Source organism: Dipodomys spectabilis, unplaced genomic scaffold (assembly GCF_019054845.1).
Source record: "Dipodomys spectabilis isolate Male_0828 unplaced genomic scaffold, ASM1905484v1 ptg000118l, whole genome shotgun sequence".
Classification (NCBI taxonomy): domain Eukaryota; kingdom Metazoa; phylum Chordata; class Mammalia; order Rodentia; family Heteromyidae; genus Dipodomys; species Dipodomys spectabilis.
Genome location: NW_024870795.1, coordinates 2,748,089 through 2,773,122, shown reverse-complemented (window position 1 = coordinate 2,773,122; position 25,034 = coordinate 2,748,089). Strand labels below are relative to the sequence as shown.

At 43.2% G+C, this 25,034-nt stretch overlaps 1 protein-coding gene across 3 annotated transcripts in view; it reads right to left on the bottom strand.

Annotated features, from left to right (window-relative positions):
- The window catches only part of Zbtb40 (zinc finger and BTB domain containing 40), a 68,010-nt gene that overhangs the window by 5,341 nt on the left and 37,635 nt on the right, over positions 1 to 25,034 (bottom strand). For 2 of the 3 annotated variants that reach the window (XM_042688613.1, XM_042688614.1), the window contains exons 4-16: positions 18,635 to 18,827; positions 17,908 to 18,050; positions 12,949 to 13,141; positions 11,271 to 11,407; positions 10,472 to 10,673; positions 9,788 to 9,921; positions 8,094 to 8,262; positions 7,344 to 7,811; positions 6,408 to 6,614; positions 5,173 to 5,337; positions 3,010 to 3,224; positions 1,672 to 1,834; positions 952 to 1,038 (exon numbers count right to left, since the gene is read on the bottom strand). In XM_042688613.1, the coding sequence (XP_042544547.1) occupies positions 952 to 1,038; positions 1,672 to 1,834; positions 3,010 to 3,224; positions 5,173 to 5,337; positions 6,408 to 6,614; positions 7,344 to 7,811; positions 8,094 to 8,262; positions 9,788 to 9,921; positions 10,472 to 10,673; positions 11,271 to 11,407; positions 12,949 to 13,141; positions 17,908 to 18,050; positions 18,635 to 18,827 (2,476 nt within the window). The remainder of the gene's footprint in view (positions 1 to 951; positions 1,039 to 1,671; positions 1,835 to 3,009; positions 3,225 to 5,172; positions 5,338 to 6,407; positions 6,615 to 7,343; positions 7,812 to 8,093; positions 8,263 to 9,787; positions 9,922 to 10,471; positions 10,674 to 11,270; positions 11,408 to 12,948; positions 13,142 to 17,907; positions 18,051 to 18,634; positions 18,828 to 25,034) is intronic. The other variant, XM_042688615.1, reaches the window with a different exon arrangement.

Genomic DNA, 25,034 nt, shown 5'->3' with positions numbered 1-25,034 from the left:
GTGACTAAAGCTGGTGTAATTGGTGTGTGTGTGTGTGGTCTCCCTATAAAATGATAAATACAGAACTAGATGCAGAGCCTTGGAAGGGTCCTGTGAGCAAAGAGCCCTTAAACTAGTTTTGTTAGCATATGACTTAGGGTGAATCTGCTGAAGTCCATCATTCTTCAGAGGTGGACAGTGACAATGATGATACTAAATTGTCATCAATTCTAGGAAATACATTTTAGGGTCCTTCAGTGGACTCAAGGGAACATCCCTCTGACTGCTGAGGGCCAGGCAGTTGTCAGGCACACTCATCAACTGTGCACACGTGTGCACGAAGGCCTGCAGGATGTGTGCTTGTGGTTTGGAAGAGTATTCCTAAGACAGGATGAGTGTACTTTTAACCTCAGGGACAAAGCATTCCAGGAGGGAGGAAGTAAGTGCAGAGGCTGAACTACATTCCCAAACCAAAGATCAATGACAGTCTCGCTTTACATTATATCCAAGAGGTTACACCAATGACTTCTGGTGCACTTGGTGCTCTGTTGTTACTCTGATGGCAGAAAAAACACTGAGGGAACATCCCCCAGCAGTCAGGACTGAGAGGAACTGAGAGGCTGCATTATCCTCTGAATCAATTTACAAGAGAGACACGATAAAAACCAAATTTAGACTAAACTAGCACTGAGAATAACCTACAAATTCTAAGTGATAAGCAAGCAGAGTTTCATTGGCAATACTTTTCTTTCTTAATTATTCATTAAAATGGTGTGTCTTGTAAGTGGCACTCTAGATTGGATGAAATAGAGCAAAAACAACCACTGTCATGGCTAACATGAAGGGACGCTTCCAGGTGCCAGGCCTGGCACCCTGTGCAGCTGGCACCACGGTGCTCCCATATTCCAAAGGAAGAAATGGAGCTACAAGTCTGTTAGTGATGTGGCCTGGGACATATGGAAGAGCACTGACCTGAATGCTGGCACTTGACATGCACCTGGAGCAGAGCCAACGTGGGGAAGAGCTCCTTACACTGGTCACACTCATGAAACTTCAAATCTGTAAAATATACATAAAAAAGAACTGGTGGAAAGAATAAAAGGAGGTCCTTCTAAGGCTGGAGGGTAAGGGGACTGGAGTGAGGTGAAGACTCACACTCTACACAAGCATCCAGAAACCTGTGCCTGAAGAGATTTGTGTAAGCTGGACACAAAGAGTTGTGAAAACTAGATGATAAAATACAGAGTGCGTGGCTGGTGCCTTGCATATAGGAAGTGCTCTTAAACTGACGGCTGCTCTGCTTATCCCCAGTGGTCCTAAGAGGCAGGTATTAATAACTCCCATGCTTGAGAGAAGGAAGCAGACTTAGAAAGAAAGACAAGTCACCTGCCAAGGTCATGCAGCTGGTTAGAAGTGCTCGAGTCAGGATTTCCACCCAGCCCAGCTGCCAACAAAGCTATCACCTTCCCAGGTGCTGAGACTGGCTCAGAGAAGCTTTCACTGTTCTAGGCTTCCAGGTTTGAAATTCCTGCCATACAAGCTACAGCCTTCAGGTATGCTGTGCAGAGCAGAGGAAGCCACTGCCGCCCACTGTACCAAAGTGGTACAAGTTGGCATCTCAGGACAGAAGCTGGGTGCTATGTCACTGAACTGTTCCCAAGTACCAGCTCACCCTCCGGGCACCAACTGCACCTGCGTGCTCTGCTTTGATGTGTGCCTTGTGTTCCATCATGCTCGAGAAGGTTTTGTCACAGGAGCTGCACTGGAGTGAAGAGAACTTGGATGAGCGATGGTTCTGAGCAGCAAACACGTCTGGGTGGTGGGTCCGGTTGTGGTACCACAGACCAGACAATTGCTGCAAGGAATGGGACAAATGTTAGATCTTAGAAAGTTTCAACAAGCTGGAAAGCTCACAAGGTCTTCGTGAGAGTTACAATTACACTCTTACCTATCATGCTGAGTGCTGACATGAGAAGCAACTCTAAATTCACTGACAGGCTACTTTAGGCAGGTCTCAGCCAAGTCTTCCCTAAGCCCTCACTCCTTCATGCTCATGAACTGGTGCTAGGGTCTTCCAGGTAGGCCAGAAGCTGACACCCCGGGAGTTAGCTGACTGGCCAGGGTCACATGATGTGTAAAGAATGGGATCTCTGACATGTCTGCTTTTCACATTAGGCTACAATCTAACTGTTTCCCAGAGCCCAGGGGTGTGGTGGAGCACCCTGCTAAAACAGAAGCTATGGGCTCTTAGAGTAGAGAAAGTATTTTCTTCCCTCGCTCCAGAGAGCACCTAAAATTCCTGTCTTTCAGAGATCATGCTCAGTTCTGCGCTGTCATACAGCCTGAGGCCAGGCATGAAGGCAGCCCTCCATTTTTAAGTCTGCTGCTATACTTCGGTGTCTAAGCCTCAATCTTACACCACCAAGGGCCATTCTTGTCTTTGTGACTAGTTCCTCACATATGTGGTTTCTTTTGGTTTCATTAGTATGAAAACAGACCCATTTTCTGGAAGCTCAACAAGCAAATGGACAAAAATTGTGCTAAACAAGGTAATTCTGGGTAGTGTTTCATTCCACATTATCATTCTCATATTCCTTGATCCATGGGGTCAAGTGATTCTTTTATTTAAAAAATAATTTTATTACTCTATAGTTTTACATTGATTGACTGGCAGTACTGGGGTTTGAACTCAGGGCCTCAAGCTCACTATGCAGATGTTATTCTACTTGAGTCATTCCCTCACAAATAGGTTTTATAGAATGTGAGCACTCCAGGGGAAAAAGAGCAATAGCTTATGGCAAGGCTGAAATTGCTTTCGGGTTTCTTCCTGTATCACTGACCAGAGCTCCTCAGAGAATCTGAATTACAAGCTCCCTCTACTTGCTTTCTCAGCACAAGGTCTGCAACTGAGCACACTCTTCCTGAGTTACTCAAATTGTCACATCCTAAAGATGAACTAGGACAATGGGCAAGTCATACACATGGGCAAGAATGGGACCTGAATGGAGAGCATGTGGGGCCTGAAGTCACCTGGTAGGCCTTGTTGCAGATCCCACAGCTGAAGGGCTTTCCTCCCACGTGGGTTACCATGTGCCGCTCCAGCATGGAAGGGGCACTGAAGATCTTCCCACATGTAGGGCAGGGATGGTACTCTTTGGAATGCACCTCATGGATGTGCTTCCGGTGATCCTGCAGAGTGGGGAAACTCATCCTACATTTCTTGCAGTCATAAGGATCTTCTATGTCTGATGCCAGGAGGGCCATCCGTGGAAGAAAGGAAAGGGAAAAACAACACAGGCAATCAGTGAAACACTGTTTGCTGCGCACAGCAAGATATAAGACTGTTTAGATTCTACGCTGGACACAGACTCTAAGGGTCACAATTCAGCGCAGCAGTCCCCTGCCTACTTGCACGTCACCCCAGGAGGAAGAATTTTACATGCTTTCTGGATCAACCACCCCTGCCTCAAGTAGTTTACCTCGATTCCTCATTTTAGGCCTAACATGTTTAATCCTATTTTACTTTCTGGGGAGCCTTCCACTTCCTGGTAGAGATTTCAAACATACTCTCAGAGCAGCACTGTTTCTTTTGCCGTCATCATGAGAATGCCTCCTTGCTGCCCCCTGGAGATTCCAAGAAAACCTTTGTGTAGATGCTTAGTGAGTGCTCTCTGGCAGACATGTGTGAAGTACTTTGTGTGTGTGTGTGTGTGTGTGTGCTGCTTTAATATTAATAGCCCTGTGAGTAGGTTCTATTTTTGTTCTCATTTTATAGACTACAAAGTCAAGGTTTGGCAAACTAAGTTAGGACCTTATCCAAGGGCATAGCTGGGAAATGGGCTCTCACTGAGCCACATGTCTAACTGGACAGGTTAAGTCCAAGTGGGACCTCAAAAATGAGAGCTAGCCCTAATGAAAAAAAATTACACTTGCCATTTTTATGCAGAATTCTTTATACAACAGAAGCAAAAGTATTTTTTGTATATGTCAGTACTGGGGCTTAAACTCAGGGCACTTTTCCTGAGCCTTTTTACTCAAGGCTAGCTCTCTATCACTTGAACCACAGCTCCACTTTTAGCTTTTTAGTGGTTAGAGATAAAGAGTCTTAAGGACTTTTCTGTTCAGGCTGGCTTCAAACCATGATCCTTAGATCTCAGCCTCCTGAGTAGCTAAGGTTATAGGCATGAACTACTGGCGCCTGGCAGAAAGCAAAAGGTCTTACTAACAACAAAAAAATTTTTTTCCCCACATGGCCTTAGCAAGGTAAATAAATTTAAGATCTCAATAAAAGTGAGTGGTCGGGTCAAAAATCAAGTCCAAGCTTGGGTGCCTATACCCTAGGCTCTCAATTCCCCTGCTGTACTGTGTTGATTATATTTCAGTTGCACAAGGAAAGCTGAAGAAAATGGGAGGTCAGCCAAATGCTATAGAATTTCCTTCTGTTCGTGTACGTGCTTGCACACACTCTAGAAAAAGTGGAATGAAAGCTGTTGGTCTATATGAGGTCTAGTGGAAGAAGAAAAGATAGGCAGGTTCTAAGAACTGAGCGAAGTACAAAGGCACTTGGAGAAGGCTGGGCAGGAAACTTTCAAAGGAACATGCCAGGCATTAGACATCCACTCAGGAAGCGTACACCTTGCTCCTCTAAGGCAGGCCAGCATGAGTAGAGAGCAAGTGTGGAGGAGGACAGTGCTCTGTGAGCCTGTCAGTGTCAGAGACTTTCTCAAACATAATTTGCCTCTGTCAGTCAAACAATACTAGGTTGGCTAAGAGGAAGAAAAAGCAACAGTCCAGACAGAGAAAGAAGCTTCACAGCGATATGCTAAAATGAAAGTCATCTTTACACAGCAAGGACAACTGTTTTTTTTTTTTTTTTTTTTGGGTCCAGTCGTGGGGCCTGAAGTCTGGGCCTGGGTGCTGTCCTTCAGCTCTTCAGCTCAAGGCTAGCACGCTACCACTTGAGCCATAGCACCACTTCCGGCATTTTTTTCTGCTTATGTAGTGCTGAGGAATCGAACCCAGGGCCTCATGCATGCAAGGCAAGTGCTCTACCATTCAGCCACCTTCCCAGGCCCAACAACTGTGGGTTTTGCAGGAGAATCGGGGAGGAGAGGGAATGGAACGAGGCTCAGCCCTGATGGAGACATTTCTTAAGACATGTGTTCTCATGATATCCAGAATTCCAGTACATACTGTGAAAGGTGTGCAGGTGGATGGAGAGGCCATTAGCTTGCCGGAAGCCCTTCCCACAGTCCCTGCAGACGTATGGCTTGTCCCCAGTGTGGGTCCTCACATGGCGGGACAGCTCAATGGACTGTGCGAACACAGCATCACAGTACTGGCATGCATACATTTTCCCTGAGAATACAAGAGCTTATGCAATAGGCACTAAACATTTATGTCATTCTTATAAACAAAATAAAAACTCTAAGGCACACACCAGGGAAATGTCAGCTGGGAGAAGACACAAAAACCTCAGGCAATCTGTAACACATAGTGGGGGTGAGAGCCATCCTGTCAAATACATGTATTTCTTAAACACAGCCCCTCCTACAGGGTGAGGACAGCTGGTAAGAACAGGGCAGGGACAGAGCTCTCAGTACACAGAGAACCGCTTATTTATCAGGCCCACAAAGAGAAAGTGCTCATGCTACTGCCAGCCAACAGATCCATCTCCTGCCCAGAAAGGTGTGCATTCAACTCTCCTTTCACAGTACAGTGTGGACTGCCAATGCCACACAAAGGTGAGACGTGGGTTCTAGGAAAGAACCAGTGACTTGCTACACTCATCACATACTATGGCTTTCTGTTTTCTCATGTTTATAGAGAGCACAGCTCCTAGACAGAAAAAGCTGGCATTTGTGAGAAAGACTGCACAAGCGGAGGGAGTGACCAGGGGAGGTAAGGAAACTGCAATTCCTGACCCTACCCTGACTATCACCTCCCTCCCTTTAACCAGCCCGAACCCCCTTTGCATTCTTCTCTGTCATCCTGGTTAGCCCTCTTCTGCCTGACAGCCTGCACTGTGACTGTCTCTATGTCTTCCATGTCCCACCCCTCAGGCTGTCATTCCTCGAGCACAGGATTCCAGCCTAGTCGGCACCGGCACTGCCTAATCCATAGTAGGTGATCTACCAGGTCTTTCTCAGGCTGGAAGTACATCAAAGCTCAAAGCTCAGAGAATTGCTGGCCTTATGTAAATATTGTAGCTACAACTGCTAACACTAACACCAGCCAACCTCTCTTCTGAGCCCCCCATGGTGAGTGTTGGACGTGCCTGTGCAGATGGTTCCCTGGGCCTTTGTATCCCTGGGGATTTGGAGCTCTGGTTTGAATTTCTCTAAGAGCTCTACCTGTTTGGTTCTAAGCAGGTTTAGGCAGCAGTGTTGGGGAAGTCTGCGGGTGACAAGAGCGCGTGTCTGCCTCACCTTCAGAGTGCTTCTTCTTAGTGTGGTAGGCTAGGGCTGAGGCCTGCGTGAAGGTCATGAGGCAGTGCTTGCACATGAATGGACGGTCCCCGGTGTGTAGGCGGAGGTGGTTCTTCAGGGTAGAGTTGGCTGCAAACTTTGCCCCGCATTCCTCACAGGAGAATGGTTTCTCATCAAAGTGCTCTGTCAGCTTGTGATACTGCATGCCTAGAGCCGTGCCGAACACCAGAAAAGACCTGCGGTCAGCATAAGGAAGCCAGCAGGGGATGCCTAAGCAGTCTCAGGCCAGGCTTAAGAAGGCACAGTGTGAACCACAGGAAGCCAAGGCTATGTTAGTTTCTGCCTCACGTACCATGTTACTCATGTGTCCACCAAACTGCATGCCCAAAGTCACCTCTAGGCCACCCCAACTTGACCCTGAGTCTATTATCCCAATCCTCTCTCTTAAATTGGACTTGACATTCATATAGGGAAACCAAATGTGCTTTTATGTTTAATGAACATAAAATGTGCATCCAACATCCAGAACAAGGGAATACAACTCTTGAACTATACATCCCATGGTTTCCTTGACTCTTGTTTATTACAAGAAATAGGGGGGACATGGAAACCCAGGTGTCCAAGAGTTGGTAACTACTATGAAGAACAGCTGTGTGTGTTAATTCTATTGTAGGCTCTGTTCTAGATGTTTAGCACTGACATTTTGAACTTCCTAAAAATGCAAAGGAGTAAGCAGTGTCAAGGACCCATTTTATGGGTGGGAAAACAAGGCTCAGGGACATGGCTCCATAGAGACTCCCCATGCCCTTGTCAACCTCCACCTGCCTCTGCAAGAACCTACCCTATCCTCTAGGACCAGCTAGGCTTCTCATGGCACACAACTAGGGTACATAATTTTCACCTACTATCCTTCATGACTGAGCCTAGTGAATGTACCTGAGGCGTGGGCAAACTCTCTTCCACAGAGGTCGCAGGTTACAGGAAGCCTCTTCTTCTTCTTCTTGGGGATGTCAGGCTCTCCGCCCATACCGTGGGCCTCCAGCTGGTGCTTCTCCAGTTCCTTCTTTGAGTCCTTGGTCTCACTGCAGTCCTTGCACTGCACTTGCTTGCTCTTGGCTACCCGGCAACGTTTCATGTGCACCTTAAGGCGGCAGTAGAAATGGAAACTCTTGTCACAGGCCTTACAGACAAAGCTCTTCTTGGCAGAGTCTGGGGAGGCAGAAGTGTCCTTTTCTTGTTGCTCTGGCGGGGAACCAGTCTCTTCCTTTTCCTTTTGTTCTGTGGGCTGGCAGCCTTCTCCAGTCACCTCAGCTGCCTTCTCATTTTCTTTGTTGCTGGCTTCATGGTGAAATTTATCACTCAGCCTCCACATTTCCCTCTCTCCATTTTCCTTAGCAAGGAAGCCTGCATAGGAGAGAAACACAGGACCCTGGGAAGTCGGTTTCTACTTTACTTTGTAACTTTTCTAACATACTCTTAGAGGAGACTGGAGACTACTTGAGAATCTAAAAAGCCTGAGTATTATCACAGTCATTTTTACTTCCCACTAGATACAGATAGCATCAAGTCCCCTGGCTGTTAGGTACTGAGAGTATATACGAGGAATAAATAACCCTCTTACATAAAACTTTTCTTTTTCTCAACAAAGATCTTGGGGCCTTCTGGCCCCTAACCCCTGCTCCTTACCAATGCATGCCAGCTCCTGCATGACAGGCTGTAGGCCAGGGAAAGATCTGTGGACACTGCACAGGAGGCGACAGATTTCAATGGCTGAGACTGCCTTTTCCATAGCTCTGCTCAGCACTGCTCTCAAGGAAGCTTCAAGGCTGGCTGTCTCAGAGGAAATGCTCAGAATCTAAATGAACATCACGAGACAAAGGTGCAGGGTCAATATCAGCAGATTTATTTTTTTCCCCATGGTTTTCAACTTATAACAAACTGACAAAAGCTAACTGCAGAAGACCCAGCTCTACCTATAAGTAGTTTACAGTTTTCACAATGCATATGGAAAGCCCTGTCTGCCAAAGGACAGGAAGATTACCCAAAGAGCAAAAGGAAGCACATACTGAGAGATGTGCAAGTACAAAGGCGGTACACACAGGGGCATTAGTGTCTTCTGTAAGAATCTGCTCAGCAACCATAAATTTCTCAGAGAGCTTTTCTAGATCCAAACATAAAAAGTCTGAAAGCTGTAGGATTTGGCGACTGGCGTTTCTGTCATGAAGATCAGGATAATTTTTCATAATATATAATTGTCTCAATGTCTAGAAATAATTCTGCACCATCAGTAGATTCATATTTTTAGACACTTAGATGTACCCTTTTAAACATCACTTTCTTTCATAAAGACACAGTAGGTTCAAATAGGGGCTTTAAAGAGGCCAAGAATATGATTTCAAAGCCATCCTCTTTCAGAATGTTAGCACTATCGGCAGAGTCAGCACGCAGAAAATAAATTGAAACATCCACAGATGGCCACATGGACTTTGCATTTTGGAAGATATTTTACTTCTGCTCTTTTCAAGTCTATCTAAATAAACCTGATGTCCCTGGAAGCATGAGACTAATTAGTGAGGCTAAAGTGATCAGCTGTAGGAGGCCCAGCTCTGAAGTGTGTAGAGTTGGAGGGGCCGGCCAGCAGGTGAGTCTTGCCTCTGGAACCCTACTGGAACATGTGCCCCCTTCTTCCCAACCGAGCGCAGACCGAGGTAGAGCTGTCACCAGGGCAGATATGCTTCTGCCCTCCTGCTAGTCAGGATCAAAAAGACACTACAGGTGCATCTGTAGCTTAATTCTATGTCCTTTTATTATTTTACCTGCTCAAGAAGCACACAATCATGGGTTGGACATCCACAAACCCTCCCCACCTCCACCTGCTTTTCTGGGATGCTGGCCACATTATAAGAAGCCTCACAGAAAACGAGTTGGCACTACCTGCTACCCCATATGGGCAAGAGCTTTGTTCTTTCTATGTTTATGTTAGTTCTTTCAAGAAGCCAGAATAGAAAATATAATAAGACAACAACTTTACTTCTATCCTCTGAGAGAAGTTGTTGCTTAGAACATGTTACAGAAGAACAGAGGTGTTTCTAGGTTTACACAACAGGAATCAGCATAGGGTTGAGTTGTATGTCTGGCCTCATTTCTGACTTGGAAAATCTGAGACATGTGACTCAACTCTGGAGCTGAGCCCCTTCATTTGTAAGATGTGACGACATCAACCTTGAGGTTGGAGGTGAAAGCGCAAACGTGCTAGGAAGAGCTCAGCACGATGCCGGACACAGAGCAGGGACTCTGCAGAGGTGGATCTTCCCTCAGAAATGAAGACAGACTCAGGCAACACCCTGCCAAATTCTGATTTGCCTTTTATTGCTCCGCACCTCTTTCAGGGTCTCCACCAGGTGCTTCTCTTCTGAGGAAAAGTGCTGGAGCACAGTCCTCTGCTGAATGGCGTCCATGATCAACCTGCTGTGCTTCAGGATGGCTTCTAAGGCAGCACTTTCAGGGGTGGTCACTGGAAGAGAGGGAGACTGGAGAATTAACCTAATTCCCATTTTCCCCTTTACCTCTTAACTCAAAACTCCTCATAATGAGAACACATGTCATCCGCTCCTCAAGGGCTGCAAGTGAGGAAATGGCAAGCCAGAGTGAAATAACAAATATAAGCTTAGAATAATTACTGCATAATTTTTCTTAAAAAGTTTACAAATGACTATCCTTAAACTAAAATGCCAGCCCTTGCTTTTTTTTAAAATTGAGACCTAAAAATGATATATTTATGAGGTACACCATGTGATATTTTGATACATGTATGTGTTATATTCAAGTCAGAATAAGCAAACTTAATGCTTCTCTAAATATACTCCATGTCTCTTGTGGCCTTCCTAAAATACAGTATGTGATGGTTACCTTCAGCCACCCTACTGAGCAAAAGAGCAGGAGAACTGGTCCATCCTTATTCCTAAGGGTAGGGATGTGGACAGCTATCAGAAGAGAGCTTCTTCTACTTCCTGAAAGGGCCAATAGCTGTAAGGGGCAAAGCCTGGTGGAGGGCAGGCACTCACCTGCCTGGAAGAAAGCATTGGCACCAGGTTCTCTTCCTATTTGTTCCAGGAGCAAGTTCAAAGGGCAGGTCTTTGTCTCCCGAGCTGCTAGCAGTAGTTGCCAAATGGCTGTTGCTGAGAGAGTTTGCTTTTCTAGAGCTGCTGACATCAGGGAACTGAAACCACCAGAATCAGAGTCCCGTTCCACAAGCTTCTCCATGACCTTCAAGATGGAACACAAACAAGCATGTATGGAAGACTCTAGCCTGGACCAGCTGCAGAGCTACAAGTTGGCTGCTGGGGTAGAGTAGATGTAATTCACCTCTTTCACACTGGGAGATTTCTTTTTAATTTATTTGGAGGTGGGGCTGGGGATGTAGCTCAGTGGTAGAGTTTAGCTAGGTTTAAGCTCCAGGGAACAGACACACATGTATGCACGCACGCACACAAGTAAATGTTATCTACCTACTTACTAACCTATCTAGAGACAGTGTCTTACTATATAGCCCAGGTTAGCCTCAGCTTCATAATTCTTCCGCCTACTCTCCTAAGTGCTGAGATTAGAGGTGAGGACTATCATAATGTCCAGGTGCTAAGAGATTTCTTATACATGATGAAGTTCTTCATTCTTCCACTTGATTACCTTTCCTTCTTACCAAAGAAATTATGACTATTCTATATGGTTCCCTGCCTTAAGAAATTATTCTTCTTTCTCCTTTTCTACTTAGCACTTTTCCATATAACTGTGTATGTATACTTGCAAGTAGAAATAAGACAGTGTATATACACATTATTTTTCCTTCCTGCCTCCCATTCTTACCTCTCTTTCTCCAGGGGCCAAACTCTTCACACGTGAGATGACCTTCAGCAATGCCTGGTTGTCTGTGAAAATCTCAGAGAGGTTTTCATGATATCGTCTCAAAAGCTCATTCCCATAGTCCTCAGGGCTTGGTTGGACTGTAAGGATATTAGCAAAACAATGTTTGATGCAAAAAACCTATGGAAGACAAAGGATGCTACAGAGAGGGAGAGGCAGTGGCGCAAGAGCTGCCTCTGCCTGAGACCTCAAGCATATGTTCAGATCTTTGCTCTACATTTATTACCTGGTGCTTCAGGGTGATAAAACCACTAGCATGCTAAAAGCCAGTGCCTGGTGGTAGAAGCCAATGATCGCTCAACAGGCGGGTAATGAAGTGGCTGTACTTGCAAGAGATTTGGATGTGCAGGTTCAAGGGGGTGTTACTCATGAAGCCTGAGGCAAATGATCCATGTGGTAATCCAAAATACAAACAGCCACAAGTCAAAATGTGCCTGTGAAGACGACTCACAGCTCAGCTTAGACGCCCTCTGAGTCCATATGTTAGGCATTTGCTTTAAAGAAGTCAGATTTCCTTGAAAGTTAAAAAAATCAAAGTAAATCAGGCATTTCCTTTTGCTTTGCAAATACTTATTATTTTTATTTTCTACTTTGATCTGGTATGTCCACTGCTGGAAATACAGCCCTAAGAGATTAAATGAAGGCAAAAGAACTATGTACAAGAACCACTGCCACAACATAATTCATGATGATGACGGAGGTAACAACATTTATTAAGTGCCTACTACGTGCCAGACAGTGCACTAGTGTTTTTAAGGTATTCATAGTAGCCACAAAAATGATTAGAAGGCCCAGTCTTATACCCATTCAAAAGAGGAGAGGTTCAGAAAGGATAGGTTGCTGGTTCATGGTCACACAGGACATCTAGAACGGCTAGAACGGAAGTGTATAGTCACCACCATTGTACCACATGGGCTACAAATACAGGCACGAGTAACACTCTATCCACAGCCTTATGATGGAAAACTACACAGGAAACAGGCTAATGAGGAATTGTTTTGAAATGCAGGGAAGAATGTTATTGTACTGTTTAATGAGGGAAATTATAAAATATGCCAAGGTGTTAATTAGTGACATTCTTGAGTAACAGGTTTTAGGTTGTTTTGTTCCTAATTTCTGGAACGTCCCAGTTTAAGTATACATTGTTTTTATAAGCCATGCTTCCCAAACAGTCTGTGTCTCCAGCTGCCCTAGGACAGGGCACACTGCTGCAGATGGGCTTTTAAATGACTGGCTATGGGTGCCTTCCCCCTAGTCTCTAAAGGTGGAGAGTCAGGGGACTGCTGGAAGCAATAGCACGTGGGTAGGAATGGGATGATCAAAATCTGAATTTTGGTTACACAGTCATCAAGATGCTGAGCCTTGTGAGCTTTTCATTTTTTCAGCTTTCAGATGTGATCCATCCATTAATAAACCTTGGGCTATGGGAAACTGAGGTGGGATCTTAATGGCTAAGTTGTTCTCACACTCCAGATTTTTGACTGTAGGAACACTGATATTGATTTGTGATAGTGTGTGTTTTGCAGTAACATTTCCTAATATTATCTCATTTCCCCAACATGGAGTCAAAGGGTGTTCTGTAAGAGTAGCTCCAGTCGAAAGGGCAACAATTAACTAATACCTGGGGGACTGGACAAAGGAGCTAATTTCTGCAAATTTTCCAGCAGAAGGCCTAAGTTTGGCAAGGTTGTCTTCACAGCCTGGAGGACTTTCACCAAACTCTCAGCGGTCAGCGTCTTCTCTTCAGTCATTGTGTGCAACCAATTTTCTATAGCCTCCTTGGGTGTTTTGCCCTGGCAGCAATTCAGAATCACCTGCAGGAGCAATCAACCAGACCCAGTCACTGGCAGTTCAAAAATGTATCTGATACACCACTGGAAAACCTAGCAAGGCAGTATACAAGACATCCTGCCTCCACATCCTCATCTGCTGGTTTCTAGCACTACTTCTGTCATAGTCCCTTCATTACTCTGCTTCAATAAAGATCCAACACATCCTCTGAAGAAAGAGCTCTATGCAAACCTTTTTAACTACAAATCTGTGCACATTCTTTGCCTCTAAAGAGCTTGTTATTTTTAAAAAGCTTTACATCTGACTGACATGAGAGAGCAAGTAGCTTATATCTAACCTGGTTCTTTTTTTTTTTTTTTTTTGTCAGTTTTGGGGCTTGAACTCAGGGCCTGGGCGTTGTCCCTGAGCCTCTTGGTGCTCAAGGCTAGCTCTCTACCACTTGAACCACAGTGCTCCTTCCAGTTTTTGTGTGGTTAATTGGAGTTAAGAGTCTCACAAACTTTCCTACACAGACTGGCTTCAAACTGCAATCTTCATATCTTAGCCTCCGAGGATTACAAGTGTGAGCCACTGCTGCTTGGCTGGTTCTTTAGATATAGTTTGTTCAGATTCCAAGACTGAGAAAACACTAGTCATTAGTAAAGTTAAAATATTTCCCGTCTGTTAGTTAAGGGTAATAATATCATCATAGTTTATAAATTTCAGAGCAATTCTATTATTTTATTTCCTTTTACTCAGATAATTTATAGTTTATAGACTCTAAAATAATTAAGTGCTCTTCTGGGTCATCTTTCTAGTTAATTATTTATTACCTACTCCTTTTATTCTCAATGACCACATACAACAGGTCCAGCTATAACTCAACAATTCTACTCCCTTGTCCTTCCTTGCTGTGCCACAGGACTTTCATAGGCATTAGCAAAAGGCTGAAAAGTCATATAGGAGGCAGATCTTTTTCTATTACAACAAAGCTATTTCTTAATGGACCATAATGCAATAGTAAAACATGCTTCTGATGGAACTGATAAATGGTATTATTTGAATATAAGTAATCCACAGTTCCCAGTAACTGAAATGTGAGCTTTCCTCTGGGAAATCTGCCTCTCAGGAGTAATAGTTAAGCAGTTCAGTCATGGTAGTATGCCAGAGGGTGGCATTATAAATTCCCAGTTTAAAATAATGAAATTGGCTATATGTATGTGTGTATGTGTGTGTGTGTATATATATATGTGTGTGTGTGTATGTGTGTGAAAGAAATACACATACATATATATAATAAATCCACTTGCAATATTCCTTAATTTAGAACACAATCATTTTCTTTGCTAAGGGCCTAATAAATATAGATTTCTACTAAATGAATCATAATTTAAAATTTGAGAATTTGGACTTGGCATGGTGATATACACCTGTAATCCCAACACTTGGGAGGCCAAGACTGAAAGTCAAGAGTTCAAGGCCAGCCTATTCCACATAGTGAGACCCTATCTCAAAACAGTCATTTAAAAAAAAAGCTCTGAGATAAAGTTAAGAGCTCATATTTAACTGCACTGGTGTAGGTTGGGCACTGGTGGCTCATATCTGTAACCCCAGCCACTCAGGAGGTTGACCCCCTGGAGGATGTCAGTTCAAAGCCAGCTCTAGGCAGAAAAGCCTTGAAGCCAGGTGCCAGTGGCTCACACCTGTAATTCCTCGCTACTAAGGAGGTTGAAATCTAAGAACTGCGGTTTGAAGCCAGCTCAAGCAGGAAAGTCCAATTAGCCACCAAAAAAACCACAATTGGAGCTGTAGTTCGAGTGGTAGAGCACTACTCAAGCAAAAAAGCTTAGTCCCAGGACTGGCAAGCGCACAGAGCGCACGCACGCACGCATGCACACACACACAGTCTGTGGGACTGACACTGACACACACACACACACACACACACACACACACACACACACACACACACACACACACACACACACACACACACACACACACACACACACACACAGAGTCTGTGGGATTCTATCTCCAAACAGCAAAAAACTAAATAATGCAAAGACCATAGTTCAAACAAAGCACAAAATGATAATGATGATGATGATGATGACGATGATGATGATGACGATGACTACGACTATGATGATGACAAATCTTGGTTCCCAAGCAATAACCTAATACACAGTGAGGCAGCCAGAGACTATTAAGAAAAGGTATGGACCTTAAAGCCAGACAGGCCTAGTTTGTATCCTAGCTCTAATATTTATTGTGTGTGACCTTAGGCAAGTTACTAAACTCTTTGGATCTTATTTTCCTCATTTGCAAATGAAGTTATAGGTACAATTGTTGGCACAACTGTTACAAGGATTCTGTAAAAGTAGGCTACTAAGTTGGGCACTGGTGGCTCACATCTGTAATCTTAGCTACTCAGGAAGCTGAGATCTGAGAATTGCAGTTCAAAGCCAGCCTGGGCAGGAAAATCTGTGAGACTCTTATCTCCTATTAACCTCCAGAAAACTGGAAGTGGTGCTGTGGCTAGAGCATTACACCTTGAGTAAAAAAACTCAAGGAGAGCGTCCAGGGCCTAGTTTAAGCCCCACAACACAAAAAAAGGTCTTCAGCTCATTTCTTGGCAGTAAGCAGTAAAAACATGAGAGCTACAGCAATGGCTATTTCTATGTCCCTCGACCTGTTCTTACAGGCAAGGCCTGGTAACCATGACAAACATAACTTCTTGGAAGAGTAAAGTTTTCAAGGGCCTGGGCACACATCCCCAGTGTCATGGCACTATGGCTACTGGATCAGCATTCACCTCAGCATTACCATCTAGTTAAGCTGTTGCAATCTTGCCAAGAGGAGCGAGCTCATGCCTAAGATGTGCATTCTGATTTATAACTAATTTAAGTTCTTCTGCTCTAGCCTTTTCAGTCAAGTAAACTGAAAGTGACAGCATGGTCCATTTTGCTGCAGAGAGTGAGGTGAGTCTGGGCTCTATCTCTAAGTGCTGTTTTACCAAGATAATAGAACAGTTCGAAGGACGTGTTCATCCAGTCTGGCTAATAAGGAAAAGCTGGAGATGAGTAATTGAATGAAACCACCCAACTAGGCATCAGATGCTTCTAGTACAAGCAACTTTCTAAAATTCAGTGCCTGGAATTATACTTAATCTGAAATCTCAGGAGAAAAACAGGAGCTACTCATTTTTTATAATATTATCTTTCTTTGTGAAGTTCAACAAACTTAAAAAAATCAAAAATAGGGAGGGGAGAGACAATGTTCAAAAAGAAATGTACTCATTAACCTGACTTATGAACCGTAACCCCGCTGGACATCACCTTTACAATACAATTTAAACAATAAAGAAATCTGAAATAGAATTAATTTGAAAAATGCAACTTTAAGATAAAAGTTCTTTATCTATTTGTCTGTTTATAGTAATGTAAGATCACTGAGGTAAAAAGTGACACCTAGCATCCAGTTGTCACTATGCCTCCAGGACTCAGCCATTATGCCAGGGTTCTAAATATCTTCTCTCCCGGACACTTAAGGTACTTCCCACAGTTCTAAGAACTGATGCCATGAAAGTTTTCTATCTCTATTCCTTCCTTCTCTGATATAGGCGTATTTTTAGCACAAAGTTGAAATCAATAACACAACAAATACAGTTATCTAGTTGCCTCAAGAAGTCATGCCAGCAGTTTTATGAGGATTTTAGCAACTGGCTGGTGGGAGAGTAAATTGGTATGACCTTCCTGAAGGACAATTTGGCAATACCTACCAAACACTGGAACATTTTTACACTGTTCCAAATTTCATTTCTTTGAAATTACTTTAAGAAAGTAATACTAAGAGGCATGCAAAGCTTTGCTTACAAGTATGTTTTCTGCAACATGTTTGTAACAGCAAAAAACTAAAAGTGAATTCCTAAGAATAAGGGGGTAGGGGGATGGTTGGGAGCAAGGGTGAATAAATGCAGTCATGATATTCAGTATACACTACATGGAAAATGAACTCTACAACTTATGGGCAGGAACAAGAGAGGGAAGCTAGGAGAAAGCAAAGGAAAGGGTAACAGTGTACAAAAAGAATTGTACTTATTACCTGACTTATGAAAATGGTAACCTCTCTGTATAACACCTTAATAATAATAATAACAAAATTACATTTAAGAAAAAGAATGAATCGTGAGGTTAGAGGTGTGGCTCAAGTGGCAGAGTGCCAATCTATCAAGCCAAGGCCCTGCATTTAAACCCAATACTGTGAATAGAAAAAAGAAAAGAATAAATGGCACATCTATGAATATAATTCAGTTATCAAATGCATTTAGTGGGCATAGAAATGTATCAACATATTGAATAAAACAGTGTGTTTCATATAATTCCATCAGAGGATGACTCAGAGAGACTGGACAGCATGTTTCTTTACAGTTAACAGTGGGATCGAAGTGGTGGGATCCTCCCTCTCTGTACTTCTTTTATCTATCCATATTAACCACATATTCTTTCCACCATGATTACAAATGTTTTAGTTACACAGTAAAAATCCAGTGAGAGCAGGGACAGCACAATTTGTCCATCAAGACACCTGTTGTATGGGTACCCTGAGCACTGCTAAAAGTGGCTGCAAGAACCACAAAGGGATAGGAAACAAGAATCTGAACTTCAAGGTGATTACTATGCAATAGGTATAAAAATATTGCAAGGCAAAAACTGCTATGTGCCACAGAAGAGATTAAAAAAAAAAAAAAAAAAAAAACAAGCACTATAGCAATTCAGCAGGGGGAGGAGGTACTTGACACAGTTACCCTTTTCTGGGAGCCAGGCAGGAATTCCTCCTTGGCTGTTTCCAGGAACTCCACAATAGGTCTCAACTGTGTTATACTCTGTATCAGGTCCTCTTTGTGTTCCAGTAACAGAACAGACAAGGTCTTTCCCTCCTCTGTGCTCCCTGGGGGAGAAAGAATTAGAGACACACAAGAGAAGCTAGTCAATTTGAAGAAAATGACAGCATGGTTTGTGGAGAGAGATCTAACAGAATAGTAAAGTGATTCTCAGCTTATTCTGTGCACCTGAATGCAGAATCACTTTTAGGGAGGAAAATACTTTATTATTCTGTTTAAACTTTATGAAAGGAAAAGTGTTTCATTTATCTGTCAGAACACAAAGCTTCAGAGCCAGCCAGAGGTTAACTTCCGGTTGGCAAGGCCACTGCTTTGTACCTAACCCAAATGAGAGCAGCTTCAGCCTTTAAGTCTGTCAGTGAGCAAGTCACCCTGGGTCCTTGAAGCACTGCTGTGGATATGCAGCTTCCTGAAAGGCAGGAGGACACCGATAACACTCTCCAATCTGTCAGGGTAACAGCCTAGTTAACGAAGGTACAGAAATGGAGGCTTATTCAGCTCATATATACTTAACATGCGGCCTCTGCAATGACATACAGAACCTAGGTGAAACCGCTCACTGCTGAAGATCCATTTCACTTGATGAGACTGTAAAGCTTGGTTTACTTGGATGGCCAAGGCCCCCTCCTACCTTCTGGCTGCACTGGTGCCACACCTCCTGGTTCTGGGGTTAACAGAGCCTGTTTGGCCACAGAAGCAGCATTCTGGCACAGCCTCAGCAGAGAGAGAGCAGACTGTACATCCAGACTCTCATCTTGAACTTTATCCAGGAGCCTCTGGAATGCTGGACATCCCCCTTCACCCTTGAAGCATTCTGCAATGATCTGTGTCATGAAAGCGCCCAGAAAGAGGTCAGCTAGTCACCAGAACTACATGTGGCAAGCAAGGTGCCCAACCATCCGACCCCTCCTTCTCTCCAGCAGCCCTTCCTACTTGCACCCCAAACCTGAGCTATGGAAGACCTGATTCCTTTCTCTAGCCTCACTCAGGGTAGGTCCCACCTCCTATCTGCTGCCCTTCGTTCTGTCTTTGTCACCCCACACTATGACTTATATTTATTTGTTTCTCCTACTACTGTTCCTAAAGATAGAGATTAAGCTTTCTAGGGCTCTATTCCCTTGGCAACAAGCACAGCCTGGCATATAGCAGGTGTTTAGTTCATTTTTAACAAACTCAGTGCACCTCCTACTTAATTAGACTTTTCTGAGTCTTATGACATTTTCAGTATTTCTTAGGCAAAGATATCTGAATTTCAAATTGAATGAACTGTCATTTTATTATTTGAGAATGCAATTAAAAGCTCACAAGTTAGGAAAAAAAGAACACTTTAAGTCATTTACATTATGAATGATCGACTATTTAGAAAGACACGAACCTTATTACTTTTAGATATATTCTGTAATAAGGCTAACAATGTGTTGGCAGAACATGATCCACATATTAATGATCTCAGGTGAATGACTGCCCCTAACCTGAGTGGACTCAAGTTTCCTTCCTTAAGCAATCCTGCTGCAGGCCTGTCAGTGGACCTTCCAGGGGCCTCAGCATTACTACTGCCTCTATCACTGCTCTCCTGACATTGCACCAAAGTACTGGGGGTTAGAATTCACCTTTCTTACCTGCTCTTCCCAATACTCCCTAATTCTTCCAAACCAATAAATATATATGTGGTCTCTATATAATCTTTAAAAAAAGTTCCTTATTTTTTTTGTCATCTCTAAAAGTAAATTTGGATAAAATAGCTTAATCATCTTTACTTTGATGTAAACAACTGCCATGAACCTAAAGTGACTCTTCTTTTTTAAAAATAATGAACAAAGCCAGGTGCCCAACAATCTGACCCCTCCTCCTCTCCAGCAGCCCCTCCTACTTGCACCCCAAACCTGAACTATGGAGACCTGATTCCTTCCTCTAGCTTCACTCAGGGTAGTTCTGACCTCCTCACTGCAGTGGGCAGTGGTTCATGCCTGTAATCCTAGCTTACTCAGGAAGCTGAGATCTGAGGACAGTGGTTCAAAGCCAGCCCAGTCAGGAAATTCCAAGAGACTCGAATATCAAATTAACTACCAGAAAGCCAGCAGTAGATCTGTGGTTTCAGTGATACAGCATTGAGCCAAAAAGCTCAGGGACAGTGTCCAGGCCTAAACTGGCACAAAAAAAAAAAAAAAAAAAAAAAAAAGGAGCAAGAAATGAAGTTATCAGTTGAATGTTTAATTCCTTTTGGTAAATCAATTCTGCTTTTCATGCTTTTGTTAGCCAGGTAGCCTCCAAGTGGCTTGATACCTCATACATCCAGTATCCATGCCCTTTGGCTGGACCTCATGACTTGCTTCGAACAAGGAGTGTGGTGAGTAATGGGATGTTCCTTCTGAAGTTAGGTTACCATGACTTCTGACTGGCCTATGTACCTGGGTGAGGATGAGTGCATGCATGTGCTCTGAATCAAATGCAGTCTTTCTCTGCCCTTACTCTGGAAGATGCAAACTACACTGTGTTATAAGCTGCCCGAGGGAGAGGCCTATGTGGCAAGGAATGGACATCTGAAGCCCATACCGAGTAAACAAGCTTGAAGTGGACCTTCTAGGAGCTGCTGACAACCAGGGAAGCAAGCTGAAAGATAGTCCCTGTTGAGCCCTGGTTTGGAAAGGCTACAGCTCTGGCTGATGCCCTGAACTCAGCTTTGTGTGACTCAGCCATGCTCCATCTGGTTTCCTGACCCACAGACACTGCTTAGAACAACTACTTGTTTTGAACTGAATCTTAATTTATTACCCAATAATGGATAATGTGTTCTGACCCACTCACTGCTAATGCCTTCACTACACTTATTTCTTCCTCTGCCCTTTCCTTTGTGCATCTTAATTGATAATGGCATACAGCAATCTCATTCTATCCCAGACTAGGTTGTCTTTTTCTTTACCTAGAGCTATCCCAATTCCACCTCTCTAGTTATCCACTGTGTGTATGGTGGCAGCATTCATCAACAGTAGCTTCTGATGCACTTCTCATTATCTTCTCTGTTGTCTCTCCTTCTGCAGAACTATTCAGCAGTGAAATTAAAACATTTGTTAACTTTACTGCTCAGCAGTGATGCTAGGGTAGCCATCTGGGAAGAAGGCTATGAAAGAACCAGGAGAAGCAATCAGCTGCCTGGACAGCCCTGTGTTTTTTCCAAAATCTACTGGGAACCCTACCACAGCTAGCACCACAGCTGATGCTCATACTCATCAAGGCTGTGCAACAGGCTATTTCCTATTCCTGAAATAATGTCTCTTCCTTAACAGAAGAGCTCACACACTGTGAACCAAACTCCAAGAGCTGAACCAAAATAGAGTTTTGTCAAAAGGATTAAGTTCTTAATCACTTGAAACTCCTTTGATTCTTAGGCTATTAAAATACTCAGCAAATTCATATCAATACAAACTACATGTGTAATTCAATTACTTTACCTAGGAGTGAAATACAGATAAATGTGTTTAAAGATGAGACTGTTTCTCTCCATTTATGATATGGGAAAACCACATAATCTTTCTTTTAATTCATCTTTTAACTGAATATACACACTTTCCAACTGTTTTCCTACTGCATTAAGATTTGCTTGGGCAATCCTGTGTTGCTGAATGCTGAGGGCCAGCAAATGGCAACACTGCTACAGCTGGGGCTGGGGTGCAGCTCAGTGGTGGTGCATTTGCTTAGCATGCATGAGTTCCTAGGTTAAGTCTCCAGCAAGAAAGATAAATACAAGGGTAGGCTTGCTGTCTGCAAGCCCATCCCCTCCTCATATCAGTTGGGGCATTCCTACAGCCACTTTAGATGAACACTGCTTTAGATGAATATCAGAGAAGTTAAGGAACTTGTTTAAGGTCATAGGGCCAATAAGCAAGGTAGCCTGGATGAAACACTGGGTATATGGAATTCAGTTACATTGGATTTTACTGGACCTGCCAGAATCAGTATTACTGAATGCTAGGTATCATTCTTCTGTTTCATGACTAGTATAGAGACTAGCATATACTAGGGACTCAAAAAAATGTTTGCTTAATTGAAGTTCCCTCTATCTGTGACTGTGTATCCCAGATTTAATAAATAATCCAGAGGAGACTTGGAAAAATAATTTTTACCTCTCAGAGGCCTACAAAATGGATCCTTTAACTCATTTGTAAAAGGATTACCCCATACTGTGAGCACAGTCCTAAAACAGACCTGCCTCACTGACAAACTCCCAAAGTCATGACATGATTGAAAACAGCAGATTTACACAGGAGGGGGAAACTTGTTTGCCTCTGAAATATGACTTTAGAAGATAACAAATGTTACCAGGCTTTTGGCTTTGGGAATCTTTCTATATCTGTAGGTGAAAAGTGAATCAAACAATACAGAAATCAATAGTGGAAAAAGTTCACTTCTTACTCTTAGTGAAGACCACTATGCTGTATACACAGTTAATTAAAAGCAGGGACATGGCTAGGAATGGAGAAGAAAGATAATTAAAAATTCTAGCACAAAAACTGAAAAAAGTTCTGAGTCTGGCTTTACCTAAAGGTTTTACTTATTAGCTCAGGCAGAAAACTTCTTGGGCCATGGCTTGCTTTTTCTGATGGGGAAATGTATTCCAGGAAATACTATTTATGAGGGTACTAGTTCATGGTGTCTAAGCCAGCTACACACCTGCATCTGTCTGTTGCAGTCAGAACATGGTGCCACTTCATAGCTGCAACAAAGCTCAAATTCATAAATCAGTGGTCAATTATTTTGTGTGTTCAATTGTCATATTAAGGTGACCAATGTAATAATAATCAACAATAACAACAAGAAAAAATTCAAAGCTCCTTATGAGGTTAAAAAAAAAGTGTAATGGAAAAAACAAACCAAAAAACCTCTAGTCTTTAAAGATGTATTAAAATTTAAAATAATGTTGCTCCAAAGGAGGCAGTGACATTGTCCAAAAAGAAATAAGCCAGGCACTAGTGGTTCATACCTGTAATTCTAGCTACTCAGGAGGCTGAGATCTGAGGATTATGGTTCAAAGCCAGCAAAGTCCAAAGGCAGCAAAGTCCATGAGACTCTTATCTCCAATTAACCACCAGAAAACCAGAAGTGGTGCCATGGCTTGAAGTGGAAGAACACAAGCCTTGAGAGAAAAAGCTTAGGGACAGTGTTCCAGCCCTGAGATCAAGGCCCAAGATGGACACCACCCCCCTACCACCAAAAAAAAAAGAGAAAAATGTACACATTACCTGACATATGAAATTGTAACCCCTCTGGTACAACATCTTAATAATAAAATTATACTAAAAATAATGTTGCTCCAAGTGAGTAGTTCTTGAGTGCACTACTCACTGAAGCCTTACAGCAATTCCTGTGCACCTCCTAGGAAATAATCGCGGACGTGGCAGGATGTCTTTGGTGTCAGGGTAGGGACAAGTCTTAACTGTATTTTTTATGGCATCTCACAACACTGACAGATGGCAGCACAGATGACATCTGCTGCCATATGTTACTTTTTTTTTTTAAATTTGACCTCATGTTTTCTTTTAAAACAAGTTGGAGTTTAGAACTGGATCACTTTCTTCTTTTACTTCTCATCTCTGCACAGTTCAAGATGCTTGTATCTCTTAGTCATCAGCATTTTCTCAAAGCTGAAGTGAGGTTCAATATGCTCAAGCCCAGCACTCAATTATCTCCTTTGTAAACTTTTTGGAGAAATCAGCTTAATCTACCTACCATAGCTCCTCTGCTTCCTGACATAATGCTGCTTTTCCTGGACATACAAAACACCCTTGCCCTTTTGTACTGTGTTACTTCGTGAGGTTGGTACTCAGCACACTTGTGTGTGTGTGTGTGTGTGTGTGCGCGTGCACACGTGTATGTGTATGTGTGTGTGCCTGTCTTGGGGCTTGAATTAAGGGCCTGGGCACTGTTCCTGAGCGTTTTGTCTTGGGGGCTAGTGCTCTACAACTTGAGCCAGAGCTCAACTTCTGGCTTTTTGGTGGTTAACTGAAGATAAGAGCCTTATGGGCTTTCCTGCCTAGGCTGGCTTTGAATGTTCATCTTCAGATCTCAGTCTCCTGAGTAGCTAGGGTTTTTAGGCATGAACCACCAGCACCTGTTTCTTATTACACTTTTTATGTTGTTGTCATTGGTCATGGGGCCTGAACTCTGGGCCTGGGCGCTGTCCCTCAGCTCTTGAGCTCAAGCAGAGCGCTCTACCACTTGAGCCACAGTGCCACTTCCGGCTTTTTTTGCTTATGTGGTGCTAAAGAATCAAGCCCAGGGCCTCATGCATGCAAGGCAAGCACTCTACCACTGAGCCACTTTCTCAGTCCCTTACTACACTTTTTATATAGGGAGTCTGGTGGGTTTTAAAAACATTACCATGATGGCAAGAGGCCTATTGGCACCAAAAGCACACTAAAACTTTTATAGGTCATGGATGTAAAGTTTAACCTCTAGCTACAAGACAACAATCCACAGGGAACTTGGTTAAAACATAGACTCCTAAGCTCTCCCTACAACCTAAGAATCTGACTCTGGAGGCATTGAACAAGTATACCAGATGATTTTTGTATGTACTACTGTTCACAGAGACTTTTACACACTAGATACAACGCTAGAAGTTTAGGAAGCTACTTCCAAGTGGCTGGTGGGACCTATTTGAAAACATCTTACAAATTAAGCTTAAAGAAATACAAATTACCTCATGTGTCAGAGTAACCACCATAGCACTAGAAAGATATTACAAGACATTTACTAGTAGGAGAGCATTCATAGAATATTACATTTACCCAAATGTAAAGATAAATTAGAAGTCTAGTAAGTCTACAAGCGCTAAGTTAATGTGTAAAAATGACAGCAGGGTTACCTACTGAGGTCCTACTATTGGCTTTTTTTTTTTGGCCTTTTTTTTTGTTGTTGGTTGTGGGGTTTAAACTCTGGGCCTGGGTGGCCTTTTGTTGTTGTTGTTGTTGGTGGTTGTGGGGTTTAAACTCTGGGCCCGGGTGCTGCCCCTGAGCTCTTCAGCTCAAGGTGAG